General features: G+C 41.2%; 2 protein-coding genes across 9 annotated transcripts in view; one reads left to right on the top strand and one right to left on the bottom strand.

Moving 5' to 3' along the window:
* The window catches only part of BABAM2 (BRISC and BRCA1 A complex member 2), a 308342-nt gene extending 300090 nt beyond the window's left edge, over nt 1-8252 (bottom strand). For 2 of the 6 annotated variants that reach the window (XM_032790216.2, XM_032790221.2), the window contains exons 1-2: nt 8121-8212; nt 3881-4042 (exon numbers count right to left, since the gene is read on the bottom strand). In XM_032790216.2, coding sequence (XP_032646107.1) covers nt 3881-4008 — 128 coding nt within the window. In that variant the 5' untranslated portion in view covers nt 4009-4042; nt 8121-8212. Of the gene's footprint in view, nt 1-3880; nt 4043-8120 lie in introns of all 6 variants that reach the window. The other 4 variants (XR_004375045.2, XM_032790217.2, XM_032790219.2 and 1 more) reach the window with 4 other exon arrangements.
* A 234-nt stretch (nt 8253-8486) lies between these two features.
* RBKS (ribokinase) overlaps nt 8487-18421 on the top strand; it is a 99748-nt gene continuing 89813 nt past the window's right edge. For 2 of the 3 annotated variants that reach the window (XM_032790225.2, XM_032790224.2), the window contains exon 1: nt 8487-8637. In XM_032790225.2, the coding sequence (XP_032646116.1) occupies nt 8576-8637 (62 nt within the window). In that variant the 5' untranslated portion in view covers nt 8487-8575. Of the gene's footprint in view, nt 8638-10105; nt 12660-18421 lie in introns of those variants that run through there. The other variant, XR_004375047.2, reaches the window with a different exon arrangement.

Below are 18421 nucleotides of genomic sequence, written 5' to 3'. Positions count from 1 at the left end.
GTTAGGCTCATGCTAAAGATTGTATGTCTCTACATTTGTAACACGCTTTGAATTATGCAACTATAAGAAATTATAATAAAAACACATACACACAAGGACTGCAGAAAAAAAAAAAAAAAAGGTATTTCCTTACCATGACACTCTCCTCCCACACTCCCAAGCAGCACAAATTAATATACTATTACATTTTATCTGCTGACTCATATTGCTTAGCTGCACATCAGTTCTTTACTGAAGTTTGCAAAACATGGAGAAACCTTAACTCTACCATGAACCTAGACAGTAAATTTGGAAAAGTAAACGGTAAATATGTTCTTTACTGAAAACATCTAACACATGGTTTGATTTAAAAATAGCACAATGATTAAAAACACTTTTTAATTTTGCTGATCATTTATAATTCAAAATTGATTGAAATGGTAGGATGGAAACTTAGAGCTTGATCTTGCACCTTTCAAGTCAATGGAAATTCTTCCACTGACTTGAATGGAAGGAGGAACCCACAATTCCAAAATGCTGATGATAATCTCAGTTAGTTTCATAACTATCCCATAACATGCACTAAATATATGCAATCTCTTGTAAATGCTACAAGCATTCAAAACTCTACCACTATGATCCAATGCAGAACATTGTTTACCCTAATTTATAAAAACCTGTAACATAATAACTTGATGGCTAGTAAAAAAACCAAAATGTGAATGAATTCTTATCATGTGCAATCCACAGATTTTAGATAAGCAATCTCATTACCCATGCAGATCCCTCAAACACTGTGGAAAAGGAGCATATTATCTATGCTCATAGTTACTGAAATGGCCACTTGTCAAAATTTTAGGGTCACAGAACTTTTATTTTCTGTAGCATGTTTTGATGTTCTTTTAATATTGTCAATCTATGCAGAGGGTAGGGTTGTTTTTTTTTAATTATTATTACAAATTCTTATGTGCCCTGTAATAAACAAACCGTTAGCAGTGCTTGGCAGAGACATCATGTGCCCACAGCTTTGTTCGTATTCCCAAAAAGTTATGATCTCTCTTTTTTTAAATTTAACTTTTGATTTTTGAAATTACTACATTTACAGGAAAACTAGAAATGTTTACTCCACAGAGACTTCAAAAATTCAGTTAGTCATTTCCAAACATTCAAGCATCAGGTTCAAATGCCTCTTCCTCACTTTCAACACTCACTTTAACGCTAGGCCTGATCCAGCACCAGTGAAATCACAAAATGGAAGTTTTGTGACTGACTTCAAAGGGAGCAAAAGCAGGGTCCTTGTCCCACCTACAGCTCTTCTTTCCTTTTCCTCCTATTTGTGCCCAGTCCTCCCTTCTAATGGCTCCTTTTGTTCATGTCACCACTTATATTTGTAACAGCCTCCCATTTCCTCTAGGCACTACCTGTTCTCCCTCTCCTCCTCCAAATCCCTCTACTTTTACAAAAGTCTTTAAACTGATCTCATCACTCAAGATGCCTCCAGGCCATTCGGTACTTGTAATTGTATCCCATTATATCTATTGTTAGCTCATAAGGGAAGAAAGAATGTCTGTTCTACATTTCTGAAGTGCCTTGCAAACTCTCACAGTGCTCTACTGGTAACATATTATTATACCCCATAAGTAAACTATAACAAAATCAGCAACCTTGCTGAAAGCCCACAAGCTTTACATATATTAAAAACATTTGCAGTTAATATATGTGAGGGGCAAGAGGAATTATTACAGGTAATTAACATCCCTAAAGAGCTAATGCAATAGCTATTAAATCCTGATGTTTTTTCACACTACCAATTTTTTCCAAAAGTAGGGCTAACAGATTTTTCACGTAAAACTCAGAATCTTGAATTAATCCAATTCAGTCTCAGCAAGAGCCCAGATACAAACTTGAATATGAGGCGCAACCAGCAAGTATCAAAACATAGCTGGGCCCTGGAACAAGAAAATATTACGACATAAGTACTAGCCCTGGTATATGACAGAACCTAGACCCATTCATCATGCAGTGGGGGTACGTCTACACTGCATGATTATTTCGAAGTAGTTTAAACCGATATTACAAAACCGATGTTATAAAATCGGTTTTGCGTGTCCACAGTGCGATCAAAAAATCGATTGCTTGTGTCCATGGTCCAAGGCTACCATCGATTTCAGGAGCGGTACACTGTGGGTAGCTGTTCCTCAGCTATCCCATAGTTCCCACTTCCTCTGTGTTGAGAGCAACGAGTGCCTGATGGGCAGAAAACATTGCCCGGGTGGTGCTGGGTACAGCCTCACCCCTCCCTTTGTGAAGGCAGCAGACACCCTTTGGCGCCTTTTTCGCGAGTGCATTGAGCAACACCATAGCACAGCAATCATGGACCCTGAGATCACAAACGGTATCCTGACCTTGCAACACCTCGCGTACTCTCGTGCTGACTATACTGAACAATGAACTGCAAAGGGCAGGAGGAGAGAGGAGGCAGCTATTGCTGAGCGGGCGAGAAAGCGATGAACCGAAGACGGAGGCAGAATTCTCCATATTGGAAGCACTGCTATTAACGGGCCATCTACTACCCATTGAACGCCGTTTATGAGCTACTGCTATTAACGGGCATCTACTACCATGAACGCCGAATTTGGGCACGGGAAACAAGCACAGACTGGTGGGTACCCGCATTTTTGACGGTGTGGATGATTCGGCAGTGGCATGCGAAACTTGCATGCGATAAGAAGCACATTTCTTAAACTTGTGACATCTTCCCTGCCCTGAAACGCCGTAATACAAACATGAGAGCAGCCCTCCACTATCGAATTTAGCGCTACTCCTCTCGTTTGGGAGGAGTTCCGAAATCGATTTAAGGAGGCGGTTAACTCGATATTAATGACGACGTCGTGTGAACGGATACAGCGTTAAATCGGTATATCGGCCATTAAACCGATTTAAAGTCGCAGTGTAGACCTGGCCTGGGACACAGACCCACTCTTTGAGGCTACTTCTTTCAAGTCCTAGATTCCTGTGCATATACACTAGGTACTGTGCATAACTATACAAAAAAATCCTACCTAAAAGAAGAAACTCACCAAAAGAACATTTAGAGAAATAAAGAATTTTAAAAATCATTTTTCTTTTAGGAAGAAAATATATCTAAAAAAAAAAATCAGCTAGAAAAAACACATCTTAGTATCATGCTGCACATATAATGTACCTTGCAAAGTCAAGTAACCATCATTTAGTTTTGTGTACATCTCTCCCTCATTCCCCTTTGCCTAATGTCAATTGTAGTGTAAGTCACATTTAACCTAGGTGGTAAACTCCTTGGGGCAGAGATTGCATCTTTACTATCTCACTAAAATACCATGTACATGGAACCTCTAGAGTTTCCCCAGTAGACATAATAATAAAAATTGAAAGCAAATATGAATCTAGTAATTTAGTAAACCCTATGCAAATGGATGGCCCTGCTGATAACTGGCACATATTACAAATGTATCTTACTGATTTCTCTCAAGAGGTCAGTCCGGAAGGAAGAGCTATTCTTCCTCCTTTACAGCATAGAGATGTCATGTTCATGCCCAGAAGAAAGGCTATTCAAGTTTATCTTAACCTAGAGCAGTTAATATCCGAGTTAAAGTGAGAAAGCAAGCAAATGGCACAATCTTCACAGCTCTGGGTTTACTGCTTAAGGATCATATTATCAAGATGAAAATGTCTTAGAAAGAAAGCTATTGCCAATAGCACAACGGATAAAGTCACAAATACTAGAGAATGGTAGTGGAGGACAAAAGAAATCTAGTCAATCTCTCCGTTCCATATAAATTAAAATACATAATGACACAGTAAACTCAGCACTCTAAATAAAAACATATGGCCTTCTTCTCAAATACATTATTCAAATACTTACCCTGATTTCAGGTCTGTAATTCTTAGACAGTTAGTAGCATCCAATCCTACTTTTCCATTTCTGACCACATTGGAAATGAAAGGAGAGAGTGCCGGTGAAATTCTGTTCAAAGCAACTTCAGGAGACATTTTAACTTGTCCTTCTTTCCTGCTGTACTAAGCTCTGCATGGGGAAAAATCAAGAAATTACCTGGTGCAAATTCCCATGCCATGTAAGTAACTCAAAGGAAGCACTGGGATACCAATGTTTTTTTTTCCCTTAAAGCAATAAATTTGATGTGTTAGGTAACTATTATTCTAACACAGTGATGAACGCAAACGTTCAGGAATGTTCCGTAATTATAAAAAGACTGAAGTACATACAGGTTTATAAGAGAAATGAGCAGAGTATGATAAGGCAGTTTTCTCCTCCTAACTCAATAATCATGGGCAAGTGGTCAGATCAGGAAGGCTACTCATTGAATCTAAACAAAATAATTGAACCTTTCCTGGCTCTCTGCTTTTACTAGAGATCCAATCCCTATCAGTACGCAAAATCAACTGAAATAGACCAGCCTGACTCCTAAAAACATAGCGATGCTTACAGCCCTTGCAAATTAAAAATCCGTAAGTGACAAATCCTGATCCCACTGAAATCAATGGGAATTTTGTTATTAACTTCAATGGGATCGGATTTGGCCCGCTAGGTATATTTTCACATGTAATTTCTAGTAAGAATAAAACATCAGAAAATAGATTAATTTCACTACTACACCTGGTACAACCAGGACTGGCATCACTTCTGCAATTCTATTTCTTCACTAAATACCTATTTGGAAAGACTTCACTGAACACATAAGATTTACTTATTAGTAACAAATAATATAATGTTTATCACCCAAACATCTCATTGCACTTTTACAAAGGTATCACTATTCCCATTTTAAAGATGGGGAAACTGAAGTGCAAAGACATATGGGTAAAATTTTCAGAAGTGCCTACGTGACTTGGGAACTAAGGTTCCATTAAAAGTCAATGGGACTTAGGTGCCTTGGCCATTTAGGTGCTTCTGAAAATTTAACCTCAATGATTTACTCAAGATCATGCAGAGTCACTGGCACAGCAGAGTACAGAAACCAAATTCTGTACTCTGATGGTAGACCATAGCTTTTTATATGTCTGAAAAGGTCAACTGATGCTCTATGTACCCTCTTACTGCAGCACAGCCTTCAGTTACTCGGGACAATATCTCGCATTCTTTATCTACAACCCATTAGAGTTCACATATACAAAAGCATTTCCAGAAACCAAATACGCACAGAATAAGCCTAAAATCTGGGGGATTTGAAATTTCACCCTTCTCTCCACTTTCATTTTTGCTATTTTTCCTTCTCTTATCAACACTGCTCCTTGTAACTGCTATTACTATAATATCTTTCTTCCAGAGAACAAGACAAAGACAACAATAATGCTGTGTATGGACTGTGGCTATTATCAAGTGTTCCATAAAGAGAATAATTAGTTCCCTGCAGTAAAACCTTCACAATATCATGTTTTTCTCTTGTTTTAACTTGAATCAAATCCCAGTTACAAACATTAGTAGGCGACTAATGGCTAATTCCTACAAATTAATAACTCCCTGTAATGGGTAGCAGTGTGAAGTATCTGATTTAAAACTTTAGCTTTTATTAAAGTCATTCACATGAAAATATAAATTTTCAAGAAACAGAGCCTAAATTAGCACTTTTTAAACATTATATTCAAGCAAAGGCCTAGCACTTTATGGCAACCAGAAGACAATTACATTAGTGTCTATCTTACATAATTATCTCAACTGAAAATCATAAGGTTGCCAGTATGCTATTGTTCATGGCATTTCCAGAAGGCACAGCAACAAATATCTGTGATCGTTTTCAGCTCAGCATGGATGGATTGTAACGGACTACATCCCTATAGCCTCTTTGAAAGACACATAGGAACACCCGGATGTAAGCGTTGAGAAAGATAGTAGTTTTCACCTATTTCCTGTACAATGTGAGGGGCATGACCCTTTCACCTTTCTGCATAAAAGGGGAAGTGAGTTCAGTTTTGACTTTGTATTATATAGTGATCTTTTTTCTGATTCGACAGAATCTTCAGTCACTTGAAGCTGAACCTTTATCTTTGATTCACAAAACACAAGGATACTGTCAGAATAAAGGGTTAACAGAGCCTATTCATTCTCCTCATCCATCTCTGATTATGAGGTAGAGCACATCATTTATTTTATACCCATATTTACTTCCACTACACAAGTGAAAAGCAACAGAGAGTCCTGTGGCACCTTTAAGGCTAACACAGCTACCCCTCTGATAACTACACAAGTGAGTTATTGCTCTCTTTATCAACATCGCACAATGCTTAAAGAGATACTATCAACCAAATTTACAAATAACATTCAAGTTTTGTAAACAGAGGTTTTGCAAAATACAATATGTTAACAATCTATCAGAATTTTTTTTATATTTTAATTCATACTGAAATATTTTCCCTTAATCTAATCCTTCTTCTCAGTACTGTAACCAAAACACAATAGTATTGAGTTAACCAAAGTGAAAAGAAAGTGACCAGAGAGCAAAAGTGACCAGTCAAGTTTCACTACCTAAAACAAAATACTTGAAAAAAGAAAACAAAAAGCACAAAAAGAAAAAAGTAAATTAACTTCTTTGAGTCCTTGCAGTTGTAATAATCTGTTACTAGTAACACAGGTAAAACTAACATATGCTTTTTACTCTTAACAATGACCCTCTAGATCTGAGGAAATTATGAGTGGGAACTGTGTCAGGCAGCATGAGGGATCCTAATATAGGTTATGCCCTTCCCTTCAACCTGGTGGCAGCATTATGGATATTACATAAATTAATCCATATGAAAGCAGTAAAGAATATATTGGAGGAAACAATTCTAAACTGGCAGAGGGAATGGATTTGAAGTTACTTAAAGGATGCTTTCCATCTAATCCCTGATTCTATACCAGGGTTTCCAAAATAAGAGTTGCATTGATGATCTGTTCAAAGCCTGAGGATAATACTAATGAACATAAAATGGGGCACTGGCAGGTTGGTGATGCCCTTAACTTTAACATATGTGTGGGGACTGCAGCAGTAACAAGTCTTCCACATTCAGTGCTCCATCCTGATCCGAGACAAAGCCACTCAGATCAGGATATTGCTTCACGAACTCCTATTTTAACAGAGCACTATAGCAGCAATCTGTTTTCTTATCAGGATGGATGTTGGAACCTGTCACTTACACAGGGGACAATACATAAATCTAATAGAATTGTTTTGAGCAAGGCTGCAGATTAGAGTGTAAACTCTTTGAGGCAGGGACTATCTTTTCACTCAGTGTTTCTACAGCACCTAGCACAGTGGGATTCTGGTAAATGTCTGGGTTTCCTAGGTGCCATTGCAATATACATAACAACAAGACCAGGCCCCTCTTCAGGCTGAAGTGTTGAATATGGAGACTCATCACCACCACCACAAGCAGCTGGGATCAGGATGGTATGTCATATTGAGACCTGTTGTCACCACAGGCCACACCTGAGATTAGACCAGGGGTCGGCAACCTTTCAGAAGTGTTGTGCCGATTCTTCATTTATTCACTCTAATTTAAGGTTTTGCTTGCTTGTAATACATTTTTACGTTTTTAGAAGGTCTCTTTCTATAAGTCTATAATATATAACTAAACTATTGTTGTATGTAAAGTAAATAAGGTTTTTAAAGTGTTTAAGAAGCTTCATTTAAAATTAAATTAAAATGCAGAGCTCCCCAGATCAGTGGCCAGGACCCGGGCAGTGTGAGTGTCACTGAAAACCAGCTTGCGTGCCGCCTTCGGCACATGTGCCATAGGTTGCCTACCCCTGGATTAGACCAATGCACCCCATGCCAGGAACCACTTCAGTCCACTGACAAACCTATTCCACACTGGGACCCCTCGCACCACCACTGTGGGGAGAGGCCTCGTAGCAGGATCCCTCGTGCCAACGGTGAGGAGAGGCATCCAGTATGTTGGGACCCCTCCTGCACCACGTTGGGTGGGGGGAGAAGGGCCCCTCATACTGACGGGGAAGCCCCTCCCCTAGTTCCCCTCCATATCTACGCCACGCCCCCAGGGCGAGAGAGACGCGGGAGGAGACCCCTCCAATTACCCCAGCCCCCACCCTAGCCTGCTGGGGGTACTGCTTCCTTTGGCCCCTCCCCCGCGCTGTCTCCAGGTACCTGCAGCCACTACGGGGCAGTAGAAAAAGCCTCAGCCTCGGCCGCGGGCACGCGCCTTACCCCTGTAAAATCTAGCGTGCGCGCCCCCGTCTGCGGCGTGCGCGCCCCCGGCCCGCAGTTACAGGGAGAACGGCAGGGGGCACGTAACTGTGGAAGACCTCACACATGCCTGAAAGAATGTCCCTGTCTCCCAGCAGCGGGGGCCGCAGCCAAGAGGGAGAAGAGAGAGCGGAGGGGGTGACCCACAGGGCGAGGAAGGAGAGAGACGATGGGGGGCACTGTAATCAGGCATTTGACAAGAGCAACCCCGGGCTGACCGAAGGACCCCCTGTTGGCAACCAGCGAAGCTCCGGAAGTGGCTGCCCAGGCAGCAGGGGGTCAAAGTTCACAGGCCGGAAGCCCCGCCGGTGAGCCTAGCGCAGTGTCTCAGGGCCTGTCCCTGCGCCTCTCGGGCTATGGCAGCTGCTGGCCCGGCTGAGGTGGTGGTGGTGGGATCCTGTATGACCGACCTGGTCAGGTTAGTACGTGGAGTCGCTCGCTGGTGCGCTGACAAGCGAGCGTCAGTCGGTGTCCCAGCCCTGCCCTCATCCTGGGCAGCACCACCCCGCCCCCATCGGCCGGGGGCCTAGACTGAGGCACAGAGACGGGGTGGGTCACACAATGGGGCAGAGGCTGCAAGAGAACCCGGAGGTTCTGGCTGTAAACCACAGATCACACTGGGCTGGGAAAATGCTTTCGCCCCACGAGCCTGTGCTAGTAAAACCAGTGTCAGGCTTCCTACCTACTGTGCGTGGATGAATGGGGAGGAACGGGCCGAGTGTCATCAGGAGAGCAGCACCAGTCAGAAGGGAGGGTGGATGGAGGGGATGAACGGGAGTGAAGCAAAGACCTGCTGCGGGTGTAGCGGGAAAGGAGAAAAGGCTGAGCAGAACAATGTGACCGAGCTGCCAATTAGAGGGTTGGTTCTAGCTGATGTCAGCCATACAAGTAATGCTTTGAGAGAAGAGTGTAGACCTAGGGAGAAATGCACTGAGCGGAATGCCTGCGGCCGACCCTCTGTTTGAATGCATTGTCCGCTAGCGCTCTGATCAGACGCCTATGGTAACTTGAGGACGGGGAAGATTGAGTTTTGGGTTTCCAGCTGTGCTCAGGCTGTTCAAAGTTCTCTTTGGCAGAAATGCAAATTAAATTTTTCACTCAGACCATAGTAGTCTGTGCCCCTTTCTTAGATCCAGGCAAGCCTACCAGAAGGACAGTTTGATTTAATCTGAAGAGAGTAAATAAAGTGTGCAAACAAATCTGTAGCTACTTCAGAGGTGATTTTTCTCTATCACATAGCCAAGAGAGAGTTTAATATGCTAACCAGAATAAGCTCTATGGTAAAAAGAGCTATAGTAGGATTAGTTGTTGTTCCTGTGAAGTACATTTGATTTGATTTTAAGGTGGGAGATGGCCTCTCGTATTTTTACATACTCACGAACATAGAATTGCCAGCCTCAAGTATTGAAGAAGCATGAGCATTTTTTTTTAAGAGTTTGGTTCTTGGTTTTTACCTTCTGGTTTTTGAGCCTTTAAGTCATGTTTTCAAGCTTTTCTACAAAGGTTAAAAACCTCCTTTTAAAAAAGATATGAAAGCTAAGATTCTCATGAAATTTCTGGATTGCCACAGTGGGGTTTTTATGAAAAATACCAAATATTGCAAGACTTGCAGTAAAATCACATGAGTTGGCAACAGTGCAAATACATATTTAAAGTGCGCTGGCCCTGTCAGCTGCAGCTAACTTGCAAATCAGTTGAGTTGCGCACTGTTTTAAACATACATTTTAAAACTATGTATAAGCAGACTTGGTTGCTTCAAATAAGACTTGAAAAATGTCTGGAACACATCAACTGACCGTACTGAGTTTCCTGGTTCACTCACTCACACACACATTCACTTACTCACTCACTCTCTCAACGTATATCAGCATGGGATAATGCTGAAGTTGCTGGTCAAGAAAGTATAAAATATATGGCTCAGAAGAATATGGAATGTGCAAAACATAGACACAGACACCCATTCCAGAATTCATGAAAAACTGTCCACGGGTTTTGTGTCAGGAAGATTAAGTATTTTGTGTAATTTGTAGAAAGCATCAGACGCTTTCTGAGAAAGATACCCCTGCTTATAAGAGGACTAAGACCTTTTAGAATTGATCCTTACGTGTACATGAATTCTCCAGCAGATTTTAAAGTACTGAAATAGAAAACGTGGCCCTTTATCCACAAAAAGTTCCTGTTATTAGTTTGTTCTGTAAAATGCAATACCAGGAGATGCCAAAGTTTGTCACATATATAACACAACTGTCACAATTGTTAAATGTAGTTACAGTCTTAGGCCCTGTCGTGATTGGAAAAAAGAGTGTGTGTTTCAACTGTATTAGTTTAATGTGATTAAAGCTTGGACCTTGTTAAAACACACAGGATAACACATTTGAAGTCATGTTAGCTGAACCTTTTATAGCTAATGGGTTAAAACATATTAACCTTCACATTAATAGGCATTGGAGGGCTTTTTCACTTGTGTTAAACTAACTTGATTTAACTAATATGATTTGGAAAAACCTATCCATTTTGGTCTTCGGTACACCGGGCCTTGGGCCTTATATGTAAACTAGCGTTTTAAAAAAAAAAAAATATGGAAGGCTGCAATAAAGGTAGCTCAGTTGAGCTAGCTTAACTTGTTTGAAACTCCACCTGAACTGTGTCTACAGTGGGGGCAAGTGGGGTTTTCAATTGAGTTTGTAAGCCGACTTGATTGAAAAAGCACTCCTTTTCTAAGTCTCTGCGATTTTGAAATGCTCTACATTTGCAGGCCAAAAATTACTTTAATCTTGTATCAAATTACATTAATACCCATGCTGAGGAAGACTTTATATGGGCAATTTCAAAATCTCTGAGGGAGGTGTCTCAAAAATGCATACAGAAAGGAAGATGTATTACTGTGCTTGCTTATGGATCCAGTGATGAATTTGTATCTGAGCTAAATCAGCGTGCATCAGATTTGTGGAAGATAGGAAACCTTGTACTCTCTTTTCTAGTGTACCATTTGGAAATAAAAACAGCATCAGGGAAAGCTGGTGTTATCATGTAGGGAATAATAGCTTTGTGAAAGTTGTGGATATCAAATCAAAACCTGTTAGATTTTGTGTAAACAGGGAAATGAACTGGAATAGCTATTCTGAAATATTTAATCTGGAATACTATTCCTGATTCACTCCCCATTTGGATGCTCTTATTCTGGAGTGAATGAGGAATAGTATTCCTGATTAAATTCACAACCTATTTTATTCTAGAATAATTTTCTGCATAGACAAGCCCTCAGTTTGAATTTAGATAGCAAAATAGTACATAGTGCTAGTCATGCTTAAACAAGATGCTAGTGTTGTGGTTGATGCCATGCAAAGCCGCAACCTGTGCTTTATATTCTAGATCTTCTATATTAAAAAATCCTATCTTGGAAAATTAGAATTTGTGTTGAAAGACATTTAAGTCTCTGTGACTCTGGCAACCCAGCTGGCCTGTGTCTGACCCATAATCACTTAACAAGAGGCATTACAATTGTATCAGGACAATTCAGTTGTATGTAAATTTCAAAGAGATGTACTAGACAGTAATCGTTAATCGATTCATTTGTAGCAATAGAAACTAAGGATAAATACTAAGTGTATTATTCTTTGTTTACGTGTATACTATTAGACATTTAACAATAACCAAATTAGCTTGTAGATGCTAATTTCTGTTCGTCTTAATTGCCTTTATATTATGTATGCAACTGTTTTCAGTCAACCTTAAGATCAAAGATGTAAGAAGCTGTGTGAAATTAACAATATTGCATATATTGTCTTCAGTTTATCTATCCACGATACAATGTATAACTGGCAGTTGCCTTATGTTAGTAAGTGTAACTCGATTACCTGTGTATGCATAATAAATAGAATCAGCAAAAAGTCCCGTGGCACCTTATAGACTAACAGACGTATTGGAGCATGAGCTTTTGAAAGGACTCTGCTGCTTTTACAGATCCAGACTAACACGGCTACCCCTCTGATACTTAATAAATAGAATATTAACTTCAAAGTGATGGAACAGTGTGTGCTCAACAAAGAAGAATCCTCAGTCACATGCTGTTCTCAAAACACTGACTAGCCCGCTTCAGCTATAAAAGTGAAATCTGGGGCCTGATCCTTTCCTCTCTAGTCTGCTGAACTTTAAACAGGGAAAGTTTAACCTATGGGATTGAGATCTTCCAAGTAGTTTTTTGGAATACCTGGGAAAATGTATGGGAAGACTCTCTATCAGACTTTACATGTAACCAGCATTTGGATTCTGACCTTTTGAGATGGTTCCAGAGAGACTTATACAAGCCAGCAGATATAACATCACTGCTATGATCCTGATCTAAGAACACTGAAAATCACTTGTATGTATATCATTCCTTAACCATTTAATAATTCTCTTATTTTCTCTTATTAATAAATCTTTAGTTAGTTCGCTAAGGATTGGCTGACAGAGTAATATTGGAGTAATATCTGAAATATATATTGACCCGAGGGGAAGTGTCTGACCTTTTGAGATTGGTAGAATTCTAAATATGGTGAATAGGGTTTTTAGTAACCTATCACTATTTGACCTGTTTGCCCAAATGGGCACCAAGGGCTGGAATGCCTAAAGGGGACTGTTTGGCTTCTGGTTAACTACTGTGGTACTGCAGAATTTCTTTTGTTACTGGCTTGATTGATCTAATTATAGAATAAAGAACCAGTCTGGGGGATTGTCTGCCCTATTTCTTGCAGTCTGCCCCGAGTATGGCATTCTCCGTGCAGCCTGTCTGGGCACCCGGTCACAGTCCCAAGGAATGATGGCAACTTCAAGCATTCACTGGTTATTGAGAGCTGTTTTTGAGGTCTCCCCAATGTATGCTGGTTTACTAATGAGGACAGAATACTGAAGACAGTGATCAAAAGTTATTTGTCTGTCACCTATTTGGAACATATTGAAAAAATTAAATCAGAAGCTGATGTAGCATAGCCCAAGTTAGGGACGTTCTTAAGGAGATCAAGAGACACACATTTTTGAGACGTTGCATTTAATTAAAGACTTATTCACCACTGAGACTTGAAGTCTATCTTACTTTTCTAGAAGAGAATCTTGTTGAGAATTGCCTAAGCTATAAAATGCTATGCTATGATTCATAGCAATGTAATACAGTCTTTTGTCTGAACACTTAACCTTAAGGATAGCAGACTTGAAGGAATAAACAATTCTGTGTCTTTGAGACAAAGTCACAAAAAATATCAGATGCATATGCTTGAAGCTGCCATTATACGTATGGATGCCAGATTCACCAGGCTATAGCAACAACCATTCAATACTTTACTGCATACAATGGTCTAGCAATTAAAAACAAACCAAAAAAAAAAAAAGAAAGATGGCCCTTTACAGCAGTGTTACAAATTGAAATTTGCTAGACCAGTTTCCACAAGTAGTGAGTGAGAAGAAAAAGGAAGAGTGCCCTGTTTCAAATATTGCTTCTAAAACTAGATTTAAATACCATCAAATTCACTAGAAATGATAGTGCACATGCATATTTTTAAAAAGTTTTTAACCACCAGGCCACCTGCCTTTCAAGACTGCTTTTGATAGAAATTCTGTTCTCACTGTCACATAGCCCTGTAGTGGTAGAACGTGGGTTTTCCACAATTACTTTAGGATAATCAAAAGAAACTCACATACATATATGCAGTAAACCACACTCTTCCAGCTTCTAGTGGGACCAGGAACAGAACATATTTGTGGGCACAATCAATCAATACTTCATAAGCAATAGCAGACTGTAATAGTGGAAAACAAGACCAGCATTATTCTGTATGGATCAGATCTAGATATCAGAACAGATACAATCCATAATATTTAAATATTAGACATTTTACTTGAAGTTTGAAGTTTTTTTATTCTGGCTCACATTCCCAGATTGGTGATGGCAGAAGCATTTTAATTTATATTATAAGGGCAAGATAGTAAACATATAAGCCCAAAGAGAGTCAGACACTAAAAACACTTAGAGTAAATACAAGAAACTTTAGTACAATGGTCCAAAATAGCAAATGCAGAGAAATCCCTTTAGATAATCTCTGGGCAACAATATTTCATTTTAATTTGGGAGAATGAGACCACAGCCCCAAAATGAACAACCATGTTTTTTGTTAGATGTTCAAAATTTGAATAAATAAATAAATCCTATAGATGTTACCCCCCCACACACGCTCCTGCTCCAGTCTGTACAGTCTCACTTAGAGCTGGGAACTAAAACTAGGAGTCCTGGCTCCCAGCCCCCTTCTGTAACCACTAGTATTATTAATTATTGTAACAAGCTGGCTGGCTGACTGTGGAAGAAATGTAAAGAGATGGCAGAGAGAGCATCAAGCTACAGAGCAGCCTGTGCCCAAATCAGAATGAACAGTAGTGACAAATGCATGTAGGGGATTAACCCCCAAGCACACTGTGAAGCCTTATTTTATTTGACAGATGGTGGATGTATTCTGTCTGTTTTTGACAGACACATGAGTCTTCTGTCCCCTCTAAACTTTGGAAATACTTACATAGTTTGTATTGCCAACAAAAAGCCAAATTCCCTGCAGTGTAAATTGAGGGAGTTCCACTGATAAGCTCCAAAATTGGCCACTGCCAGACAGGATATTGGGTAAATGATTTGTCGAACAGTTCTGGTATGGAAATTCCTGTTCCTCAATTATGTTCTTGCTAAAAAATTGTAAAATAAATAAATAAAAATAAAGGTAAATAATGTAATACCTCTTTAATTTCACTTTCTTTATGGGACAGAGAAAAATATTTCCTTCCTCTTCTCTTTCAGATGGACATCGTTTTTTCCTTTTCTCTTCTCCTTTTTGGTTTCCATGCATGTCTTTTCCATATGTGCACATTTCCACAAGCTCACACACGTGCACGTTCATAACATCCTTTCCTGGTTTTATTATTGTTCTGCTTTTACCCACATGCCCCTAGCAGCAAAGGGAAAATCCTCCTCAATCCCCACAACCAATCTCCACAGCAGTAGCACCTAATTCTTGTTCAAACTGCTGTTGCCTGCAGCAGGAGGAAAGCACAATTGTGAAGGAGTACAAGCATAGTACAGCTGCGGGAATTATTCTGTTGAATCCAGAGAAGTTAGTAAGGCATGAGAGAATGTGTTGTCTGAGGAGTTTTTTTTATTATTATTATTATTATTATTTATGTAGTAATGAGAGACCTGGGCTTGATTTCAGAACCTTGTTGACTCTTTCTATGTCTTGTTCTGTCTGACCCAGCAAGGCCTGGGTATTCAGTAATGCAGCGCGTAGCCTCTTGTTGCGTGTTCTGCAATGACTCCTATGGCAGATCTCAAAATAGCACTGATGAGCTCCAGCGGAAGTCCTGTAGGGAAGAATGATGTGACTTGGGACTCTTGAAGGGTGACCAGTGAGATGGGATCCTATATAATGGAAACCGGGGTAGGGATGGGGGGAGGCAGTGTTTTTCCACTACAATTCTTGAACACTTTAAATGTGATAAGTGACTTAAGCTATTACTGTTACCCACAATAGAAAAGTTCTGCACCATTTATCATGGTCTTAACAACTGTCTAAGAGAAGCTGTTGTCTGGTAAAACAGGAGATGGTATGGATATTAACTAAGGAGCATTGGTAGTATTCAAGAAACCTGCTCAATACTTGCAAATGTTGTCCCTGGCTCTTTCTAGTAACATTTACTTTTGTTGTTTGTTTTTAAAATAGGTATCTGAAGGTTGTGTCACAATTCAAGGCAATTGCACCTATATTCCCCTTCCGTGATCCAGCAAGAGTACTCACTTTTAGGCTTTAGCCCTCATCTCTCTTAGGCAGATACCCTTATCTCTCTCCCTCCTGACTGGGTTTTTTGCATGAGGGCATAGTTCTGGTCTACACTGTGTTATTCCCAGCAAACTAGACAGGTGAGCATCTGCACTTAGCGCTCTCTCTCTCTCTCGACAGTGTAATTGCCCACAGTTATAAGTTACCACACAGCTCTGTTAAAGCCAGTGGTACTCAACCTATTTCTCATTGTGGGCCCCATATGTGGCAAACGATGTGTTACCTGGGCTGCAGAATGAGAACCAGAGCACGCACGCACCCCCCTCCCCAGCTGCCCCCTACAAACCCTTATGCCCAGCATGTCTCCCCCAAAGACCCCTCCACAGAGTGGGGCCAGGAGTGGAGCCCTGGATGTGGGGCTGGGCAGCAGAAACCCTGGACCCCACTGTGTGGAGCCGGGTGGCAGGCCCCACCCTGGACCCAGCTGGCTTGTAGGGCAGCCAGGCGGCAGCCCGAACCCCACAGGGCCAGCTGGCAGTTCCAACCCCAACCCCATGGGACCGTCCCCGGGTCCTGTGGGACTGGGCGGCAGCCCTGGACTCCAACCCCATGGGGCAGTGCCCAGACCCCTGCTGGGATGCCCCACGACCCTGGACCCCCCTGCAGGGGCAGCCTTGGACCCCGCCACACTGGGCAACCAGGCAGCCAGCAACCCAGACCCCAGGAGGCCCGGTGGCCTTTAGTACACAGCTGGGGCCACAGTTGTGTGCTAATTGGGCCGCATGCCGGCTGTGGGTTTAAACACTTCTATTCGTAACGTGAAAGCATTACAGAAAAAAAATATTAAAAACAATTTTAAAAATTTATCTGCATGCTACTAAGCTCACCAGAGATCATCCCTCACCATTCCAACAGGGGCTCTGGTAGGAGTCAGTTCTTCAACCCCCATGCAAAGATCTTCCTGTGGTTACAAGTTCATAACAGTCTCAACTCAGAACAAACACACCGACTGGGCAGATCAGCCTGTTTCTTTGTACAGCTTGGGTTTTTGATTTTCAGATTCCAAAAGAGTAATAAGTAGACAATGCTCCCTTCCTCAGGGCGTAGCTTAAAAAGGCTGGATTTTTGCATAACCAGGAGGAAGGAATTTGCATTCACCTCCCCACTACACATTTTCCAGTAAATCCACTTCACACATATTGTCCAAAAGAGCATTCTTGTCTACCACATTATTCAGTGTACTCTTTTGATCACCCAGGCCTATAATACATAGCATTTGTGTTTAATACAATGGACTCCAAAGATACTTAAACTTATTTCAATAAGGTTTTCTAAAGATGTTTCAGGAAATTGCCATATCTGTCACATACTATAACAGACTGAAGGAAATGTAAAGATGAAACTATCTGTACACTATCTTTTAATGCAGAAGTCCAACAGGACGCCACTTATCAGACTTCATTTAACTAAAATTTCTCCTGCCTTTTCATTTGGGTATGGTGTCTTCACTTCTTGTCTTGAACTGTTGTGTAGTGTGCCTGTGCATTATCTAACTGCTGCCTACCATCCCAGAGGTGGCTGTATTTTAGTAGGGGGTTACATCATCCCCGTTTATAGATTTGTATATCTAGTTTGTAAATAGCTTTGGGATCCTTCAAGATAAAAGGCTCTACTTAAATGTAAGATCGTTATCTCCTCCAACATTCCTCCACTCCCTATGCTCTGCTCAGAAGTCTCTCTTTCACCTAGGACGTGATCCTGCAAGGTCCCGAGCACTGCAGCCCTGCTGCAGCAAAGCACTTAAATACAACTTATAATTTTTCAACCCTTGAGTAATCTCACCAACTCCTGTGGGACTACTCAGGGGCTGAAAGTTAAGCACATGCTTATGTGTTTGACTGGATTGGGGCCAGAATGCTCAGTACTCTGCAGGATCGAGTTCCAACTTCTGAAGTTATACTGTACCTTGCTTTGTGTTGCCATATGCCTGAAACACAGTTCCCTTCCTCCCGCTCCTTAAAAACTTACTTGTTCCATGAAGGATTCCAGCTATAATAGCCATGCCCAGTTCTTTGTTAATGCTCATGAAGTTAGCCTTTTAGCCCTTCAGGGCAGAGACCTAATGTCTGTTTGGCACAGTGAATTTATTATATAGAACGGGTGGGCAAACTTTTTGGCCTGAGGGCCACATCAGGGTATGGAAATTGTATGGCGGATCATGAATGCTCCGGGGGGTAGGAGTGCAGGAGGGGTCTGGCTGGGGGTGCAGGTTCAGAGCTGGGGCTGGAAATGAGTTCAGGGTGCGAGAGGGGGCTCCAGGTTGGGTGGGAGGGCTGAGGGCTCTGGGATGGGGCTGGGGATAAGTGGGTTGGGGTGCAGGAGGGGGATCAGAGCTGGGGCAAGGGGTTGGGG

Source organism: Chelonoidis abingdonii, chromosome 3, assembly GCF_003597395.2.
Source record: "Chelonoidis abingdonii isolate Lonesome George chromosome 3, CheloAbing_2.0, whole genome shotgun sequence".
In the NCBI taxonomy this organism is placed as follows: domain Eukaryota; kingdom Metazoa; phylum Chordata; order Testudines; family Testudinidae; genus Chelonoidis; species Chelonoidis abingdonii.
Note: the sequence above shows the minus strand (reverse complement) of the source record. Positions and strands in the feature narration are given on the sequence as shown.